At 40.5% G+C, this 21,858-nt stretch overlaps 1 protein-coding gene across 1 annotated transcript in view; it reads right to left on the bottom strand.

Annotated features, from left to right (window-relative positions):
- Window positions 1-21,858, bottom strand: part of pof1b (POF1B actin binding protein) — a 118,632-nt gene that overhangs the window by 90,699 nt on the left and 6,075 nt on the right. The window contains exon 2 of the mRNA XM_063060637.1: window positions 19,273-19,669. Within this exon, the coding sequence (XP_062916707.1) occupies window positions 19,273-19,467 (195 nt within the window). The 5' untranslated portion in view covers window positions 19,468-19,669. The remainder of the gene's footprint in view (window positions 1-19,272; window positions 19,670-21,858) is intronic.

Raw genomic sequence — 21,858 nt, 5'->3', positions numbered from 1 at the left:
TCTGGCCTACTTGTTGCAAGATCTGCAGACTCACTGCTTCCTCAACACCACCTGCTCCTCCACCTGTCTTTATCATCTGCAAACTTGGCCACAAAGAAATCAATTCAGTCATCCAAATCATTGACATATCATGTGAAGAAGTAATCCCAATATTGACCCCTGCAGAACACCATTAATCACTGGTGTTGTGACTTAATGAGAAACATGGTACTGTAGTTTCAAAGTCTTTATTCGGCACACACAGGTGATGTTCTTTGCAATCACTCTGGATTGAGAGACTCCCTGACCCAATATTACATCACATTTTTATATGTTAAAAAACAAAGACAATTTCTATAGTTAAAATACATTCCAAATCTCCAGAATACACCCTATCAACCAGCAGCCAACCAACGTGGGTTCCCTTTACTCCAATTTTTTGATTTCTGCCAGTCAGCCAATCTCCTATCTGTGCTAGTATCTTTCTTATAATACCATGTGTTCTAATCTTGTTAAACAGCCTCATGTGTGGCATCTTATCAAAAGCCTTCAGAAAATCCAAATAAACAACCACCACTGACTTTGTCTATCCTCCCTGCTACTTCCTCAAAGAATTCCAACAGATTTGTCAGGCAAGAATTCCCCTCAAGGAAACCATGCTGACTTTGGCCTACTTTATCATGTCTCTCTAAGTACCCCAAAACCTCATCCTTAATAATGGACTCCAATATCTTCCCAACCACTGCTGTTAGGCTAACTGGGCTACAATTTCCTTTCTTCTGCCTTCCTCTCTTCAAGTGTGGAGTGATATCTGCAATATTCCAGTCCTCCGAAACCACTCCGGAATCTAGTGATTCCTGAAAAATCATTACTAAGTCCTCCACGATCTTTTCAGCTACCTCCTTCAGAACCCTAGAATTCTTTCAGAAGTGGAATGGAAACAAGTCATCCAAGATCATGATGGAACACCAAAGGAAAAAAAAAGGCTTTAGTGCTAAAAAAAATCAATACTTTCAATTTCACAGAACATTTAAGGATAACTACCAAAAATGGAGATGCCTGTTTAGTATAGAAATAGGCCATCTAATTTAGTGGCAATACAATAAATTCTCATGGATAGGATATAAATGATAATGTTTATCTTTAATGCAATTTTGAATTTGCTTGTAAGTAAAGTATACTGAGAATTAAACATTTGACCACAACGACATTCTGTCATTAAAACTATTCTCCACCTAGAAGATTCTGGAGGCATAAAATCATTCCACCAGATTGTATCAAAGAGCACCGTCCATAAATTAGAAACCACACTAGTATAGAACTAAGCATAAAAAGGTGATCTCATGGGACTGGTATTTTTGCCAAGAGCAAAAACAAGTCACAGTTTAGCAAATCGTATTCATAGCCATATGTCTCATGCTATACATATTATGTCTGAACATTACAGGGAAATTCCATTGAACAATATCTCTAAGAAATTCAGATCAATTTTGTATAACTATATTCAAACACATGGCAAATTTACACACACACGCTCAAGGAACTCAGCAAAACAGGCAGCATCTACGGAAAAGATTAAACAGTTGACATTTTGGGTCGAGTCCCTTCTTCAGGACACGACAAGTTTTGAGCACTATGCAATTGAAATCACTTTCCTCCTTCTGGAGTGAAATGCAGTAATGATATTTCTGAGTCATTTCTCATCACAATGGGAATTTCATTGGACACTTTGGGATCCGAATCATCCTTACTTCAGTATGATCTCAGTCTGGGATGCATGGCATAACATTCAACGTCACAATGGAATTTTGACCATGTTATTACTGGAGCATTCATCACTGGGTAAATTCTGCACAACCTAGTCCTCTGGGACTTTCGCAAGTATCAATTACTTACCTTCACCCTTCATGCTCAACACCTCCCACTGCCATCGAACTAGCCACAACACTGAACCTCACCCACATCAGCATCACTATCTTCTGATAGCCAGTATTCCACCCCAACTCTGAGTCCTAGGTCTCAAACCCTTTGTCGGCTGCCTGTATTCTGCCTCACCTTTGCTCCTTTGAGTCATAACAGCTTCAAACCTGGGCCATTGATGCACAATTATAGATTGTTGTGGCACCCCTAAAGGCCAGAATAGTTGCTAGTGCTCCATTATTGCACCTACTAAGTACAATAATTATGGCACATTATCACTTCTAGGCATATATTCTTTCAGGAAATTGGTTCAGTTCAGTCAAGTAGAACATTCAAGTTAGTAATGAAATACATCAGTAAACCTAAAAGGATTATTTTTTAAAAATTTACAGTAAAATGTAGCAATTTTAAGATTTGTGGATGGAAGTTTTTGTTAATCATAAAATGTTTAAGCATAAAATACGATTTGAAAGCCAGTATATCAATCGTGCGGAAGTCCATAATCTCAGGTTCAAAATGCTTGGTTAGATTCAAAACAAATATTAGTCTTGCAAACAAGCATCTAAAAATACCAAGTGTTTATATTGCCAAAAGATGCTGTCACAGCTTACATAGCATACCATACCATACAAACAAATTAACATCTGAACATGAACTGTTCACACTTCATATCAGTACATCTATGTGATAGTGAGGAGATATTGTTACAGAGTACAATATTCAAAGTTGATTTACTTCTATAGGTATGCTATGCAAATTGAAACACTACTTTTTGTTTGCAGAAACACATTGATCTAGTAGCGTCATAAAAGAATTTACAGTTTCTTCTTTCACATCTTCAGGACATGAAAAAGGTGTAAAATAGCCAATTTCTAATTTTGAAATAAAATCACTTATTTTGTGGGCAAATGGAGCAGTGGAACAGTCTAAATATGTAAAAGAACGATTAGTAAATTTGTTTCAGTGGCAGAGGACAAAATACCAGGAGGACTATAGAGATGAAAAGGCCCTATTGAATCTCACCAGGGTAGACAAGGCCTCTGATCAACATCTACTGTAGAAGTGAGTGTTTCCAAGAGAGTAGCATTTCTTTGGTAACTATGAATTTTCCTCCAAAATTAAAGTTCAAAGTCAAAATTAAATTTTATTGTCAAAGTACATAAACAGTATGTCACCAAATGCAGTCCTGAGATTCAAGTCAAGTCAAGTTTATTGTCATTTCGACCATAAGCTGCTGGTATGTAAACCAAACAACGTTCCACCAGGACCATGGTGCTACATGAAACAACACAAAACTACACTAGACTATGCGAGACAGCACAAGGCTACACTAGACTACGTAAAACAACATAAAAACTGAACTAGGCTACAGACCTGCACAGGGCTACATAAGGTGCACAAAACAGTGTAGGGCAGTACAATGATTAATAAACAATTTAATCGGCACAGAGGACAAATTACAATATAATAATAAATGATGTAGATGTCAGTCTTGACTCTGAGTATTGAGGAGTCTGATGGCTTGGGGGGAAGAAACTGTTGCACAGTCTGGTCGTGAGAGCCCAAATGCTTCGGTACCTTTTGCCAGATGGCAGGAGGAAGAAGAATTTGTGTGAGGGGTGCGTGGGGTCCTTCACAATACTGTTAGCTTTACGGTGCAGCTTGTGGTGTAAATGTCTGTAATAGCGGGAAGAGAGACCCTGATGATTTTCTCAGCTGACCTCACTATCCGCTGCAGGGTCTTGCGATCTGAGCAGGTGCAATTCCTGAACCAGGCAGTGATGCAGCTGCTCAAGATGCTTTCGATACATCCTCTGTAGCATGTGGTGAGGATGGGGGGGTGGGAGATGGACTTTTCTCAGCCTTCGCAGAAAGTAGAGAGGCTGCTGGGCTTTCTTGGCTATGGAGCTGGTGTTGAGGGACCAGGTGAGATTCTCCACCAGGTGAACACCAAGAAATTTGGTACTCTTAATGATCTCAACGGAGGAGCCGACAACGTTCGGTGGGGAGTGGTCACTCCGTGCTCTCCTGAAGTCAACAACCATCTCTTTTGTTTTATTCACATTCAGAGACAGGTTGTTGGCTCTGCACCAGTCTGTTAGCCGCTGCACCTCCTCTCTGTATGCTGACTCACCATTCTTACTGATGAGACTCACCACAGTCGTGTCATCGGTGAACATGATGATATGATTCGAGTTGTGTATTGCTGCACAGTCGTGGGTCAGCAGAGTGAACAGCAGTGGACTGAGCACACAGTCCTGGGGGCCCCTGTGCTCAGTGTGATGGTATTGGAGATGCTGCTTCCGATCCGGACTGACTGAGGTCTCCCAGTCAGGAAGTCTAGGATCCAGTTGCAGAGGGAGGTGTTCAGGCCCAGTAGTTTCAGCTTTCCAGTCAGTTTCTGAGGAATGATTGTGTTGAATGCTGAACTGAAGTCTATGAACAGCATTGGAACGTATGTGTCTTTTTTGCACAGGTGGGTGAGGGCCAGGTGGAGGGTGGTGGTGATGGTGTCGTCTGTTGAGCGGTTGGGACGACACGCAAGCTGCAGGTGAGGGGTGACATCAGGGTCTTTATGTGCCTCATGACGAACCTCTCAAAACATTTCATGATGATGGATGCGATTCTTGTGGGCATAGTCAATAAATCTATCGTAACTATAACAGGATCAATGAACGGCCAACCAGACTGCAGAAGACAACCAACTGTGCAAATACATATATAAACAAATAGCAATAATGAGAACATGAGATAACGAGTTAGAGTTCTTGAAAGTGAGATCATTGCCTGTGAGAACATTTCAATGATGGGGCAAATGAAGTTGAGTGTAGTTATCCCCCTTCATTCAAGAGCCTGATGGTTGAGGGGATGTACCTTTTCTTGAAACTGTTGGTGCGAGTCCTGAGGCACTTGTACATTCTACCTGATGCCAGCAGGGAGAAGAGAGCAGGACCTGTGTGGTAGGGATCTCTGATGATGGTCAGAGCCTTACCCAACAAAGTGCTTTCATCTAACCAAGTGCTGTTAATATAGAAAGACTACTACTATGTCGACTCAGGCTTAGGGGGCCGGCGTCAGGCAGAAAGACCATCTCAAGCTATTCCATGGAAGTCCAAATAGACAAAATTAGATGACAAATAGGTTGAAAGAGAGTTGACGATGTTCAGGGGTTAACTTTATCATAGCATTTAAACATTGAAATATTAATTGATTTTTGAATTCTATTAATCATCTTCCTAAAAGTTGAAATATGTTGGCCTTGGTGGTATAGAATGAACAAAACAACTTGCAAACAACAAGAAAATGACAAATGATCAAACACAAGGCATCATAAGCAGACACATGATCAAACCCTATGTAAATAAATGTCACTCAACTACACCCTTAGATGTGTGTCAAATCACAATTGAAAATCTTTTGTACATCGAAATTTAATTCACATGCAAATAGCAGCTAGGTTTCTACAGTTTGCAGATGTTTACCCTGGTTTTACCCCACCTGGGATATTTCCTTACCCTACCTTCCCAGCAATTTAACAAGTTTTTGTCTCCTACCAACTCTGATGAAGGTCTTTAGCCTGAAACACTGACTCTGTTTCCCTTCCCACCAAAGCAGCGCGACCTGCAGAATATTTCTAGCATTTTGTTTTTATTTTAATTTTAGATTTCTAGTATCTACAGTGTCCTTTTTCTTTTCAATTCAGTATGGATCCTGAAAGAAAAATAAGGGGCTAGTGTAATGCAAAGGTCTAATAAATTGTCATGTTGTTTTTTTTTAAAATCTTTTTATTGAGTAAGTATACAAAAAAGGTAAGCCATATAAACATTAATACAATGTTAAAGTATAATAAAATTCCAAAAGATAACAATACCAAAAAGAAAATACTACAATGTAATTTAAGCATAAGAAACCAAGATAACATAATAGTTTACTAAATTTTATATATATCAATGGAAAAAAAGAAAAAAAAAAACCCCAAAAAAAAACCCACCGTGCAACTAACTAAAAGCAAGGCAAAGCAATGGGCTAACTTGAAACCAAACAGAGTTAAACTTAAAATCACGTCCTCAATCCCGACCTCCATTAAAACAGTGAAAAAAAAACAAGAAGGGTAAATATTACATTAAATGAAAATATCGAATAAAAGGTCCCCAAATCTGTTCAAATTTAAATGAAGAATCATAAAGGTTACTTCTAATTTTCTCCAAATTCAAACATAAAATCGTCTGAGAAAACCAAAAAAAGGTAGTTGGGGCATTAAGCTCTTTCCAATGTTGTAAAATACATCTTTTCGCCATTAAAGTAAGAAATGCAATCATTCTACGGGCTGAAGGGGAAAGATTACTAGAAATTTTAGGTAGTCCAAAGATAGCAGTAATAGGGTGAGGAGAGATATCTATATTTAATACCTTAGAAATAATATTGAAAATATCTCTCCAAAAAGTTTCCAAAGTAGGGCAAGACCAAAACATATGAGTTAAAGAGGCTATCTGCCCCGAACATCTATCACAGAAAGGATTAATATGCGAGTAAAAAAGCGCTAACTTATCTTTGGACATATGTGCTCTATGAACCACTTTAAATTGAATTAGGGAATGTTTAGCACAAATAGAGGAAGTATTAACTAATTGTAAAATCTGCCCCCAATCATCCACAGAAATGGTAAGCCCCAATTCCTGTTCCCAATCTACCCTAATCTTATCAAATGGAGCTTTCATAAGTTTCATAATAATATTATAAATCATAGCCGATGCATCTTTCTGACATGGATTAAGGTTAATTATCGAATCTAAAATATATATAGGAGGGAACATTGGAGTCATGTTGTATTCAGCCAAATGCAAGAAACACATTATGTTGAAGAGTGTCAGAAGAAATGGGATGTAAAATACAGTTTAATACCATTAGTTAAAAACTAAAGATGATTTGATAACATGACATATAGCTTCCAGCTATGGTCAATTCTGCAATCTAATTTTGAGTTGAAAAGGTCTGGACCAAATTGTTTGCATTCAACTAATCTAAGTATTTGAAATAGATATGGTTACAGTCCACGTCTTCTGGGTTTCCATCAGGCAAACTTTGCACATGGCAATGCCATGAATGTTTTTCTAACCTTCAGGGTCTTGGGTTGTAATGTTTCCCGGTTTCGTCTGTAGTGACATCACAGAACTATAGAATGGTTCCAGCACAGGAGACCATTCAGCCCACTGTGGTCATGCTGTCTCTCTATCTGAGCAACCCTTCAGTTTCATTAATGTTCTTTCAGCATACATTTATCCAATTTGATTCCCTCTTCAACACCACAATGGAAATTATCCCCTCTACGTCTACACATGCTGCATAAAAAGTCTGTTTTGGTCATTCTTAATTCTCTTCCCATTTATTCTGCATCCATGACCATAGTTCGTGACCATTCCAATAAAGGGAAGAGCCTCCCTCCAACTGCTCTGTCCAAACCACTCACTTCCATTAAATTTCCATAGAGCCTTCCCTAAATAAATCAGTCCCAACCACTCTAATCACCTCCTCGCATTTGGATGGCAATGTTGCAGTCAGTATATCATCATGGGTCAAAGGGCCAAACTGTGCTTTAGTTTTATGTTCTATATTTTACCATATTAATATTTCTTCTGCCATGCATTCATCCATTCCAGCAGCCTGTTTATATCCCACTGCAGCTTGTTACTAAACTTTTCACATTTCACAGCTCTGCCCAGTTATGTACAAATCTGGGTCAATGAGGTTAAGCAATGTAGATGAAAAATACAATGATCTAACATTAAACATTAGGGAACAGCACAATTCATCTCCCTTCAGCAAACAGCCATTAGCTTTGAACTACTGTTATCAGTTGATTAGCTACATTAATTTAGACATTTTTTGCCATGTTTTTGAAGTTTGATGACAAGCCTGTCATCACATTGAACCAATTCGCCCATCAGCTGAGATGGAGTTACTGAGCAAATAGAAAGCTTAAAGGTTGTCAAAGCAGACAATGAATCAACTTCCAGATTCTTCCATTCCATTCCATATGGCTAGAAAGTGATTTATTCAACAATCTCTGCCAGCATCTACATCTTTGCTCTGGGCAAATTAACTGCTGTAGGGCATTTGTATTGGTACAGTAGACCAAGTATCACTGCATTATCAAATTCATCACTTCTTCATTCAGGGTTTATGTCTGTAGCATTCAAATCAGGTTTCCATCATCTTTAGAAAAATGTTGAGATATGACTTCAGTAAAACTAAGAGCCATGAGGTAATACCAGCCGAGTCCCAGATCAGTTGTGGTAGCATTTACACGCTATAACGACTACTACAAAGGGTCAGGCAGCATCACCTACAAAAGCATGCCCTTTCCAAATGAGCTTAACACACTCTATGATTATTTTGAGCAGTAGGGATTAGTATGTCAACATCAAGCCAACAGCCTCTAACGCACCAGAACCCACAGTCAGCATCGCAGATGCAAGATCAGCTTTTGGAAGAGTGTCCCTGGCTGCCCTTAGATCTATATTGTGCCTTAGATCCTGTGTAGATCAGCAGGCAGGGGTATTGCTCTTCCTTACTTCAATCTGAGATTTGCACCTACTCTAAGACCCTTATCATCATCCAGGTACCTAAAACATGCCTTAATGACTATAACCTGGTGGCCCTCATCTACCATTTTGAGAGACTAATCATGACGTGATTAACTCCAACCTCCAAGGTAACCACAGCATATTGCAATTCGTCTACTGCCATAACAGCTTCCACATGCCATCTCCCTGGCACTAGATGGTCCAGAAATAAATGTAATGACACCTATAAATCAAACTATTGTATATTGATTACAGCTGTGTTTAATTCTATAAATACCAAGCAAGCTCTTCACCAAGCTCCAAGAACTGGAAGTCAACACACCCTTCTGTATCTGGATCCTTGACTTCCTGACCAATGGATCATAATCAGTTAGGAAAGGCAGAAACTTGACTTCTTGGCCCATAGGTCACAATCAGTATGGAAAGACAGCAATACTATTCTGCACTCATGCTCCATGTGGCTGCATCCTTCAGCCTCTAACTCTACTCCCTAAATTCTTCTATCTGCACAGCCAGATTCTGTTCCAACTCCAACTGCAAGTTTGCAAATTGTAGTCGGTTACATCTCAAATTACAATGAGTCAAGAGTGCAGGGAGGAATGAGAACGCTTAGTAACATGATGTCATGACAACAATCTTTCCCTCAATGTCAGCAAAGCAAAAACAGCTGGTCATTTACTTCAGTAAGGGAGCAGAGCACAAGTTCCTGTCTTCATTAACAGTGCTGAGGTTGAGCGATTGAGACCTTCAAGTTCCTAGGTGTGATCATCACCAACAGCCCATCCTGATCCGAAAAAACCATAGTCAAGAAAGCTCAACAATCTCTTTACTTCCTCAGAACGCTAAAGAAATTTGGCATGTCCCATCACCTCTCACACTTTCCTCATCAATTCAGCATAGAAAGAATCCCATCTGGGTGCATCGTGGCTTGGTATGGTAACTGCTCTGCATGCGATTAAGAAACTGCAGAGAGTTACGGACACAGCTCAGCACATCACAGAAACCAGCATCCCCTCCACAGAATGTCTACTTCTCACTATCTTTGTAGAGCAACCAGCATAATCAGAGCACACCCATCCTTTTCTCCCCTCACCCACCAGGCAGAAGATACAAAGCCTGAAAGCATGTATCACAAGTCTCAAGAACAACTTCTACCCTTCTGTAATTAAACTATTAAATGGTCTGTAGAATGATAAGACAGATTATTGACCCCACAATCTACTTCATTATGCTCATGCAGCTTATTATCCCTACCTGCCCTGCACACTCTCAATAGCTGTTGCACTTTGTTCTGCATTGTTATTGTTTTACCTTGTATTACCTTAATGCATTGTGTAACGATTGATCTGTACGAACAATATGCAAGGCAAGCTTTTCACTGTATCTCAGTAAATGTGACAATAACAGGATTCCAATTCAGCCTAAGACAGCCATCCACATTTCCTCAATTTGTACATTGGCATCTTTCCAAACATATTTAGAAGGCTATCTATTTTATTTTTGGGAAGAGGGGTCATAGAGGGGTCACATCTACAATGTGGAAGACTTTTCTCCAACAGTAACTACATAGATATTGATCAAATTAAAATTTTAAAAGCTGCAAACAATTGATTTCTTTTGAACTAGATGACCCTTTTTAACCTGTTCAGTTATTTGAAATTCTACCTGCTGCCCTATCTGAAAAAAAATGTAACTCCTAAAATTTATATCTGCTTGTAAAAAATTAAAAACAATCTTCATTGATTAAGACCTCTTTTTAGAAATTCTGTAATCATTTTCTGATGAGCAACACTCCCTCTTAACACTGTAGTTTCAACCTAATCTCCTGTCACCATCTCAGGTTCAGAGGAATTTGACGACCTTACTTGCTGTTAAGTTTTTGTTTTCTTTTTTGTCTCTCATCTACAGGTGTATCGAGGAAATATAACTCAGGAGTCATGTGCTGTAAGCTTTGTGTTGCCTGTCAACACTTTGTCAGATGCTCATGATAGTTTGAAATAAGGGACCTTCAACATGTGCATCTATTAAAATCAACTATATACATAACTATTACCAAAATATTCTAAACTAAGTATGTAATAAAACAAAAAAAACTAAAAAATGCTGCAAATCACATTATTCTTCATTAGTCATTGATCATGATTCCTACACCAGGATCCATGAGATTTCCTAAAGGAAATGTTGGAATATCTCAGCCAGCTCTGCTAGAAAAAATACTTGTCTAATTTCAACACTTTGCAATAAGGAGGAAGAGTAAAAGGTTTTCACTGCAGACTCCAGGTATAGGACTAAGTAACCTGGAAATACACACATACTGATGCCTTTTGGCTCAAAAGATCAAATGTGTGAGATCCAGCACAAGATGGAAATCCAGAGCAACACACAGAAAATGCTGGAGGAACCTCACAGGTCAGGCAGCATCTTTTAAAATGAATAAACAGTTGATGTTTCAGGCCAAGGCCTTTCATTAGAACTGGAAAAGGAGGAAAGATACTAAAATTAAGGGGGGGGGGAGAACCAGAAAGAGGACAAGCTAGAAGGTCTTGGGTGAATCCAGGTGGGTGAGGAAGGAGAGAATGAAGTAAGAAGCTGGGAGGTGATAAGTGGAAAAGGCAAAAGGCCGGAGAAGAAGGAATCTGATGGGAGCGGACAGAGTGGACCATGGGAGAAAGGGAATGAGGGGCACCAAGGGGATGTGATACGTAGCTGAGAAGAGGTAAGAAGCCAGAGTGGGGAAATTAAGAGGGAAGAGGGTGGGGAGAAAAATTACCACAGGTTGGAGAAATCGATGTCCATGCTATCAAGTTTGAGGCTACCTTGAGGGAATACAAGGTCCAACCCGAGAGTGTCCTCATCATGGCTGAAGAGGCAGCCATGGACTGACATGTGGGAATGGGAATAGGGATAGGGATAGGAAAAGGAATTGAAATGGTTGGCTACCAAGAAATTCTGCTTTTTGTGGATGGAGTTGAGGTGGTCAACAAAGCAGTCCCCCAGTCTACATCAGGTCTCACAAAAGCAGAGAAGGCCACATCGAGAGATTCATCCTCCCCCATCTCCTTCCTAGCAATTGGCAGAAGTGCCACACACCCCTATTCACCCCCACCCACACCTTCCCATTCACCTCCATCCTCACCTCCACCCTCACTTTCCCATTCACCTTCACCCTCACCTCCACCCTTACCCCCACCTTCCCATTCACCTCCATCCTCACCCCCACCCACACCTTCCCATTCACCTCTACCCTCAACTCCACCCACACCTTCCCATTCACCTCCATCCTCACCCCCACCCTCACCTCCACCTTCCCATTCACCTCCATCCTCACCCCCACCCACACCTTCCCATTCACCTTCACCCTCACCTCCACCCTTACCCCCACCTTCCCATTCACCTGCATCCTCACCCCTGCCCACACCTTCCCATTCACCTCCACCCACACCCCCACCCCCACCCACACCTTCCCATTCACCTCCATCCACACCCCCACCCACACCTCCATTTAGGGCCCAAAAAGTCCTTCCAGGTGAAAGGAAGCTTCACTTGTGAATTAGTTGGGATTGTCTTCTGTATTCAGTGTTCCCAAAGCAGCTTCCTCTACACTGATGAGACTTGATGTAGATTGGAGGACTGCTTTGTTGAGAATCTCAGCTTCATCTGCAAAAAGCAGAATTTCCTGATGGCCAACCATCTCAATTCTTATCCCCACTCTCATTCCAACATGCCAGTCCATGACCTCTCCTTCAGCCATGATGAGGTCACTCTCAGATTGGTGGAGCAACACTTTATAGTCTGTCTAGATAGCCTGCAACCCAATGGCATGAACAGTGATTTTTCCAAATTCTGGATAGCTTCCTCTCCCCTCCTCTTTCCGTCTTCTTCAATTCCCCCACTTTGGCCTCCTACCTCTTCCCGTCACCTGTCTATCACCTCCCCATGGTGCCTTTCTTTCCATTCCTGATGAAGTGACCCGACCTGAAACGTGAATTGTTTATTCATTTCCATAGGAGCTGCCTGACCTACCAAGTCTCTTCAGCATTGTGTGCATGCCAATCAATGATCACATTTGTGGTTTGTATTTTTTTATTGCGTAAACAAATGATTGTCACTATTTTGTCTCAGCATATATGGTGCCAGCAACCAGGGCAGTATCCTACAAACAGTTCAAAACTACTACTACTGCTTTCAGATATGATTCTACTACTAAACTGTGTGCAATTGGAGCCAGTAAATTACAATTTGATGGCCTGTTTTTGGACCGATTGAGCAATCTTGCACTTTGCTATCTCTGAGGGAGCTCTGAGGGTGGGAGTGTAGGACCTGGAGACAGAGAGCAAGTTCAAAACCAGCTTCTCTCTGAGGGATTACTCAATCTTGAAGTCAACGAGGATGAGAGCCGAGGGTGGGTGGGTGCTCAGTACTGTCTGCCTGTGTCTGATCAGTCTTCCTCTCCCTCTCGCTAGTTGCCATCAGAGGAAAGTGCAGGAGCCTTGGTTTCCACATTGCATGGACTGATTGGCGAGGCTCGAGGCTGTAAACTCATTTTGGGGGACTGAGGCTCATGGTGCATGTGCTTCTGTATTATGGTTACTTTTTTACTGTTTTTGAGGAAATCAAGTGCTTTAGTACAATCTGGAGTACGTCAGCAAAGACTGGCACTGTGGCCTGCAGTTGGCTAGTGGTACGGCCCTGAACTGAACTAAATACTCCTGGTTTGATGTTTGGCATGCTGTGTTGTTCATTCATCTTTTGGCATTTGCTTTTATTTTTGTTGGGTGGTTGATGTTTTCTTTGAATAAGTTTCATGTTGTTTCTTTGTTTTGTGTCTGTCCGTAGAAAGAGGAATCTCAGAGTTGTATTCTGTCGATACTTTAATAAATGTACTTTGAATCTTTGAATTGACTGAAAGAGGTCAAAACTGTTCCCAGAACAAAGTTGCAGTAATATTTGAAAAATTTGTTAACTTCAGTAATAATAATTTCTCTATTACTCATAACATTTACATTGGGCACTTCAAATACTATATTTTACACAAATGTATCAAATATTTATTTTGCTTGATAATAATCGTAAAGCAAAAATGTGAGAGATGTACTGTAGCTAAATGCTTCACACCAAATGTTTTCCACACCACTTAAAAAACAGACATTCTGAGCATAACGACTGATATAGCTTCAGGGCATTTCCAAGAACAATTTCTGTTTCAGGAAAAGGAACGGAGAACTTTTTTTTTGAATCGAATATTTCATAAATTAGGTCTCCATCAGAAGATGCAAGGGAGGGGAAGTAAAGGAAATTAAGGGAACCAGGAACAGAAAAAGGCAAACAGATGAAAAAGGGAGACAAGGGAAGGGCAGACAGATCAGAAAGAAACAAGGGTGAATAAGAAGTCAAACAGAATGGAAAGGAGGAAAGGAAAGAGGGTGGAGTGATCATAAATATACAAGGATGGGGGAAGGAAGACAAGAAGTCAAATAGAATGGAAAGCAAGGCAAATACAGGAGATGAAAGGTAGAGAAAGGCAGTAATACAGTGAAAGATCCTACAGGGACATAATAAAGACAGGAAAAGAGAATGGGGTGGATAGGAGATGCCAAATGTTTGTTCAAAAGACAAAACTAATTTGTTCAAAACACTAATTTATGCCCAAGCATGTCAGAGAGATTCAAGAGTTTTTTTTAAATAAAAGATAGGTTTACCAGCTTGATTCTTCCTCTTCCCCCAAAGGCTGCTACATTGAATCAGTGAGCTTTCGAATCATAGAACACCATAGCCAGGCACTTCAGCCCATGCCAAAATGTTATTCTGCCTGGTTCCATCAATCCACAAGTAGACCATAGTCCCCTGTCCATGTACCTATCCAAACTTTCTTAAACATTGCAATTGAACTCATATCCACCACTTCAGCTAGCAGCTTGGTCCACACTCGCACTACCCTGAGTGAAGATGATCCCCCTCTGGTTCCTCTTAAATATTCCACCTTTCACTCTTATGACCTCTAGTTCTATTCTCACCCAACTACAGTGAAAAGCAGTCTGCTTGCATTAATCCCATTCATACTCCATATAATTTTGTAAGCCTCTATCAAATGTCCCGATTCTCGTACACTTCAGGGAATAAATTCCGAACATTCAATCTTTCCCTATAATTTAAGTTAATTTGGGCTTTGACCAAACATGGATTAATAACAAGATAGATAGAAAATGTTCATAATACATCAATGCTTACTAATTAGATGTAAATATACCTGCTTTATAGACTGCTGTATATATTGCAGACCAGACTTAATGGGCCAAGTGGCCTAATTCTGCTCATATGCATCTTATGCATAGGCTGAAGCACAAGTAAGAAAAAAAATTCCCCACCAGCAGTAAAAAAAAATGATCAGGCCATTATAGTGTTTTGCTACTTGAACAATGGTTAACCATTTTAAACATGGCTCCATATGAAATTTCTGGTAATCAGAACAGATTTGTAAATTATACATTAAATATTTTAATAAACGGGGGTAAAAATGTTAGTGGATATCTCTAAGAGTAAGGTAGGGACTGTTTTTGTCTCCCTCTTTTTCCAATTATTATCCACTGGAATTGCAAACAATTTGCTTTTAGTGTACTGAGTTACTCAAGATTGAGTAATCCCTCAGAGAGAAGCTGGTTAAAAATGTGTGCCTAAATTATATCAGCAAATAATCATTCTAATTGGCACTCTACATGAAATGTATTTCCATAAAATAGATATGAATTTGTGTCAACAGGAGAGCCCATTCTGCAAAGATTTCCCAGAGAAGCAAAAAGTTATTAATTACTTCCACTAAGATCTCAGTGGTGAATATAATATTGGAAATTGCTGGCTTGTAAATTCCCAAATTCCTCTATCTACAGCAGGTTTTATGATTTTAGAATAATTGTACCAGAGCAATGGTTTTCATCAGCTTCAAGAATCCTACTTGAATATAATGGAGGCAAGTTATTTACTATCAAACATTTGAGGCATAAAATGGATATAATCAATATACCACAGGCAGACCCCTCCCCACCGTTGGTAGTGTCCACAGGATATTATCATTAAAGACTCCCCACCATCTGGACCCATGCCATTTTCACACAGCTACCATCAGGCAGAAGAAAGTCCCACATCAGTTTCAAGAACAGCTACTTTTACTTCACATTTGGTTCTTAAACCCACCAACTAAATGCCAGTCACCCAGTTTAGAAACACTATAATCACTTTAATTGGTTTCCACTAAAGTGGACTTGGATTTTTTGTTCAAATTTTTTTTTTGTGTAAAAATTGTGCAGGATTTATGTTTTTTCTTGTGAATGCTGCTTACAGAATGCTATATGCCAGTGATGGTACTATAAACAAATTTATCTTTGCATCTTCACAAATGTGGCTCTGAGTTTTGGAACCACTTCCCAATTCTTCAGCTCACTCACAGGATACAACAGAGCTGCAGCTGATGAGGTGGTCACTGGGCTATAACACATTGGACATCCACAAGGCCCAAGCAACTATTCCTATTATTCTTCTTCAAACTCAACCTTGGGATGCAAATTATTGCCGCAGTGTTTTATATTACTACATTGTTTCCTTCAACAACAGAAAGTACATAACTAAATTGTTCTGACCCATCAACATTATCTTGTAATTTATACCATCTATAACAATAAAGAGCCAAGGCACTTCACCAATGGGGCAGCTAATACTAAAATTTAATCATATAATGGCTTCCCTAGCCTCAACTTATCAAAGCACTTTACAGCTGATGACAAGCATGAGAAAATCTGCAGATGCTGGAAACCCTAAGCAACACACAAAATGCTAAAGAAACTCAGCATCAATGGAAAAGAGTGAACAGTCAACATTTTGGGACGAGAGTCTTCATCTTGATGAAGGGTCTCAGCTCAAACTATCCACTGTTCATTCTTTTCCACAGATGCTGCCTGGCCTGCTAAGTTTCTCCAGCATTTTGTGTGTTGCTTACAGCTGATGAATTACTTCTGTTCTTAGAAAAGATGAGAATGCCTCAGGGTTGAGGATGACTTGTTTCCAGTCTAGTTCTGTGTGCTCTGAGCAACTGATGAAGCCAATGTAAGATAGGCATACTGAGCATAGGATGCTTAGAAGGAGCTGGGTGGGAAATTCAGAATTGGTACACCCCTCCCAGCACCTACGCGGTACTTTCCAATGCATGCATTTAAGCTTCTCAACCCCATCCCAAATGATGCTTCTCCATTTTGAGCAGCCCTAGCCAAAGGATTCACACATCATGGGAAAATAATAATTTCTACCAGAACATTTCTGAACCTTTTCTTGTTTACCTGGCGATGTCTTGCCACGACAGAGCTCAATATTGAGCAAATGATCCGTTTCTAATGTGCAAACACGATTACAACATAGGGAAATGCAGCAAGAAGCTTGCGTGCGACAAAGTCTCACAAATCACAGAAAAAGAATAACCAGATATACTAAAGTGACAAATATTGATCAATCCAGGGGGAAAAGCCACAGTGTTCTTCTAGTGGTACGAAAAAATATTTTATACCAAAGGAAAGTATGTCTGGGTACATTATACATAAAGTGAAACCTGGGAGCTCTACAATCACCCATTTTATTAAGTTAATAATTCAGAACAAGATATTTGATTCAATAAAACATGCATCCTAAACTCTAGTTTCCCTATCCTTTAGACTTTCATCATCATCTTAAATTCCCTCACCTGCCCCTACCCCTTGATTCCTAATCATAATGCCTGACCCAACAATGATTTCTTCTTATTCTTGAGCAAAACAATGGATAAACAGAAAAGCATTCGGTTTGACCGAAAACAGGCTGGTGAAAATGCAAATCAACTCAATGGTCCAGTATGATGAAGAGACTTCTTTTAAATCTGCTGACAATGCATTAAAGCCACGGAAAAGTCACTTGGACAGTGTATAAAACATCACTGAAGGATGTAACTGAGTGTTCATAACTGATGCAACTGTTCCGTGAATAAACACAGAAACCTACAGAGTTGTTAAAGGTGTCATACCAGAATATTAATCTTTCCCATTCAGATACTTGTTCTGCTGTGCCTCCAAACAAAGATACTATTCCTTCAAACCTCCAATGTTCCCTTTTCTATTTCTGCTACAGAAGCACATTAAAGGAAGACACCCACCATCTACCCTCTCTAGTAGCTTCATTATTCTGTGGATTCTGAATTCCAGCACCATAACCCCTGGGTAATTAAATAAATCACTTCTCAATAACTAGAAAAAAATGCAGTATAGGATAGTCTTGGGTACCAAGTAATATAAAAGCAGGTAATGAAATATTGAAAACACAAGAAGGTATGCAGTTACTGGAAATCTAAAGTAACACACACAATGCTGGAGGAACTCTGCAGGCCAAGAAGCATCTATGGCAATGAATAAACAGTCAATGTTTCAGGCAGAGACCCTTCTTCAGGACTGAAAAGGAAAGAAGATGCCCTTGAAGTATTATATCTAACAAAATGCCAAGTCAGTCAGCAAGCCATGGTGGATACCGATAAAAATAAGCAGAATAAAAATTCTGAGCAAAGATCTGAGCAGTGATTGTTAGTGGAGCAACAACAGCGACCAGTGGCTTAAAATTTTCTTCTTGTTTCATAATGATTTAATCAGTCTCCTTATTACATCAGGAATCAAAATGTCTGTAATTTTACAATGCACAGTAGTGCTGAGAGAAAATAAAGTCAGACCAGATTAGGCTATTCCCCAGATACCAGAGGAAAGTCAAGATGATTGATAGAATTAAATGATGCAGCATACTAGCCCTGATTAATATTACATGCAAAGTTTTATTTGCACAACAGTACTCATTTTCTAACTCAATATAATTTCTGGGCAAATCAGATCAAATTCTTTAATTTCTCAAGAACAAGGATTAATTTTAAACAGACTTTTCTGGTCCACCTGGGGGTCTAAAGGTATCAATTTGACCAGGTCACTTACAGGGCTGTTCAGTAAGAGATTAAAAATCTATTATACTCCAGTACCAGCTCAAAACAAGCAGACACTAAAAGACTTGCACTTCACACTGACTTTTCTTCTATTACTCCAATTAGATCAAAACTGCCCAGTTTTTTTCCCATGCAAAGAGAAAATGATCGGAAGCCATCTCCCAAATACTAATAAGCAGTGTGGAGTAAAGGAATTTGATCTCCAGTCTTTAAAATGTGTTCATACATGGAACTGGTGGATAGATAGGCAATTCCAAATAGATATTGAAATTACAAACTTATTTACTGAAACCTTGCTTTGTAATTGTTCCTACACCACAAGGTTTGACTTTTAAAATACCTCAGTAAATCCAGTAATGTGGCAATTTTAGCAGTAGATATTTGATACACTATTCGCTTTGGAATGAGGTTGAAGATTTTAGGGAAGGAGAGAAGGATACACCAGGAAGTTTATAAGTGTAAGCAAAAGATACTAGGGTGAAGTAAAACAAGACCGGAGAAGCGAGAGTCAGTCATGTTTATGATCACCGGCAAAAAAAAGTTAACTGTGAGCAGCCTGTAGGGGCAGACTTGTCACCCCGCACAGGTGAATCGCCCTGTTTAATCAGCCAGTCATATCAACCGTCTGTTTTCACCACAGATTGACAAATTATAGAAAGTTTTCAAGATCTGTATAACAGACATGTACAAAGGAACCCGTTAACATGAAAGAACAATGCGCGAAGTCTATTGAAACATCATTTTATTCTAGTAAACCCCTCAATGGTAATCGCAGCTGCATTTCGACAGTTGCCTCACCCGTTCGATGATCTGGGGACCACCGCCCTGTCGGATTACCCTGGTGACGGTGGCGGTGGGACTACCAACGGCGATGTAGTGCTTCTGCCCTTGCATGTTGAACATGGGATTGGGAGAACTGGCGCGCTCAATACTCTCGTAATACGAATTTTCCGAGACGGTGGACGAGCTCCCTGGTCGCATTCGCAATGACATGTTGGAAAACTGGCTTGCGAAGGGGGAATGGCAGCCCCACACAGAACCGACGACTCAGACAGGAGCGAAAGGTGACGCCAACGGAGTACAGAGAGTATTAACTTTCCAAGGCATAGGCGTGCCGAGGTAGAGACACACCTTTACTGGATCACAGGGAGGTGTCGCTTGTTTCGCATCACGCCCCTTTCCACTCAAGCCAGACCTGAAAGAAAAAAATAACTTTTTATTCTCTTGATTTCCTAGGCGGTTGAAACAGCTCTGTAAATATCTCAACTTGTGAGTTTTTAATAATGTCTAATCAGAGTAAAAGAAAGTTTCTTTCTTTAAAGGCCTTCCCGGAATCTGTGTCTTTTTTTGGCCTATTTTAAGGCAGCTGTTTGTTTATTGATTAATTGAGATACTGTACAGCGCAGACGCGGCCCTTCAACCCCCGATTTAATCCTAGCCTAATCAATTTGGGGCAATTTACAATGACCTTTCATTATCAGATTGCTATGAGCTGCCCATGATGTGCCATGGAATATAAATTGCAATATATAAGAAAACCTCCTAATATTCTTATTGAGTGACGAAGATGTTACAATGTCAGAGCCATACTAGCAAGGAAAGAGGCCTTTCTGCCCACATTGTTGTATAGATCATTGAACACCTATCTACGTTCATCTAATTTTACACACATCTCATTACCTTCAACGCCCCCACCCACATCAGTGCAATTCTACAATCAACTGACACATCAAACAGCACATCTTTGGTGTATGGAAGGAAATCGGAATGCTTAGTTGAAACACATGGTCACAGGGAACTCCACAAAGACAGCAACCAGGTTGGAATGAAATTGAATCCAATTCTGGAAAACCAAAAAAAAACACATAATATTGGATGATGTCAAGTGATGGAGAGAAAAGGCAGAATATTTTTGGGAAAAAAAGAAAGGAGACTTCAAGGTATGGTTTAAATTTTACCTGGACAGCCGCCTTCTATCAATACCATTAAAATTAAAATCACATGTAGAGAATATAGCAACACACACAAAATGCTGGAGGAACTCAGTAGGCCAGGTAGCATCTATGGAAAGGAGTACAGTCAATACTTCAGGCAGAGACCCTTTGACAGGACTGGGGGAAAAAAAAGCTGAGGTGTAGATTTAAAAGGTGAGGGGAGAGTGAAACACAAGATGATAGGTGATACCTGAAGGGGGAGGGATGAAGTAAAGAGCTGGGAAGTTGATTGGTTAAAGAGACAGAAGGCTATGGAAGAAAGAGAAGGGGGGAGAAGCATCAGAGGGAGACAATAGGCAGGCAAGGAGATGAGGTGAGAGAGGGAAAGGGGGATGGGAAATGGTGTCGGGGGCATTATCTGATGTTCATGCCATCAGGTTGGAGGCTATCAGACAGAATACAAGGTGTTGCTCCTCCAACCTAAGTGTGGCCTCATCACGGCAGCAGAGGTGGCCATGGATAGACATATCGGAATGGGAAGTGGAATTAAAATGGGTGGCCACTGGGAGATCCTGCTTTCTCTGGTAAATGGAGGGTAGATGCTTGGCAAGGTGGTCTCCCAATCTACATCAGGTCTCATCAATATACAGGAGGCCATACCGGGAACACCGGACACAGTAAATGATTCCAACAGACTCACAGGTGAGGTATCACCTCACCTGGAAGGACCGTTTGGGGCCCTGAATGGTAATGTGGTAGGAAGTGTGGGGGGGGGGCGGGGGGAGATGTGCTTGGTGGTGGGATCCCGTTGGAGATGGCGGAAGTTTCAGAGAATTATGTACTGGACGTGGAGGCTGGTAGGTTGGTAGGTGAGGACAAGAGGAACCCTATCCCTCGTAGGGTGGTGGGAGGGTGGGGAAGGGCAGATGTGCATGAAATGGAAGAGATGAGGCTGAGGGGAGCATTGATGGTGGAGAAAGGGAAGCCCCTTTCTTTGAAAAAGGAGGATATTTCCTTCGTTCTAGAATGAAAAGCCTCATTCTGAAAGCAAATGTGCTAGAGACAGAGGAATTGAGAGAAGGGGTGGGGAGAGGTATAGTCCAGGTAGCTGCAAGAGTCCGTGGGTTTATAATAGACATAGGTGGATAAACTATCTCCAGATATACACAGAGTGAGATTCAGAAAGGGGAGGGAGGTGTCGGAAATGGACCTGGTAAATTTGAGGGCAGGGTGGAAATTGGGGGCAAAGTAGATGAAGTCAACGAGTTCAGCACGGGTGCAGGAAACAGCACCACTAGTGCGATGTAGCAGAGAAAAAGAGCGGGATGGTCACCAGTGTAGACTTTGAACATAGCCTGTTCCATATCGCTGATAAACAGGCCGGCATAGCTAGGACCCATGTGAGTGCTCCTGGCTACACCGTTGTTTGAAGAAAGTGGGAGAAGCCAAA

The sequence above is a fragment of the Mobula hypostoma genome, chromosome 10 (genome assembly GCF_963921235.1).
Source record: "Mobula hypostoma chromosome 10, sMobHyp1.1, whole genome shotgun sequence".
Taxonomy (NCBI): domain Eukaryota; kingdom Metazoa; phylum Chordata; class Chondrichthyes; order Myliobatiformes; family Myliobatidae; genus Mobula; species Mobula hypostoma.
The sequence above is the reverse complement of the archived record's forward strand: the minus strand, read 5'-3'. Positions and strand labels throughout refer to the sequence as shown.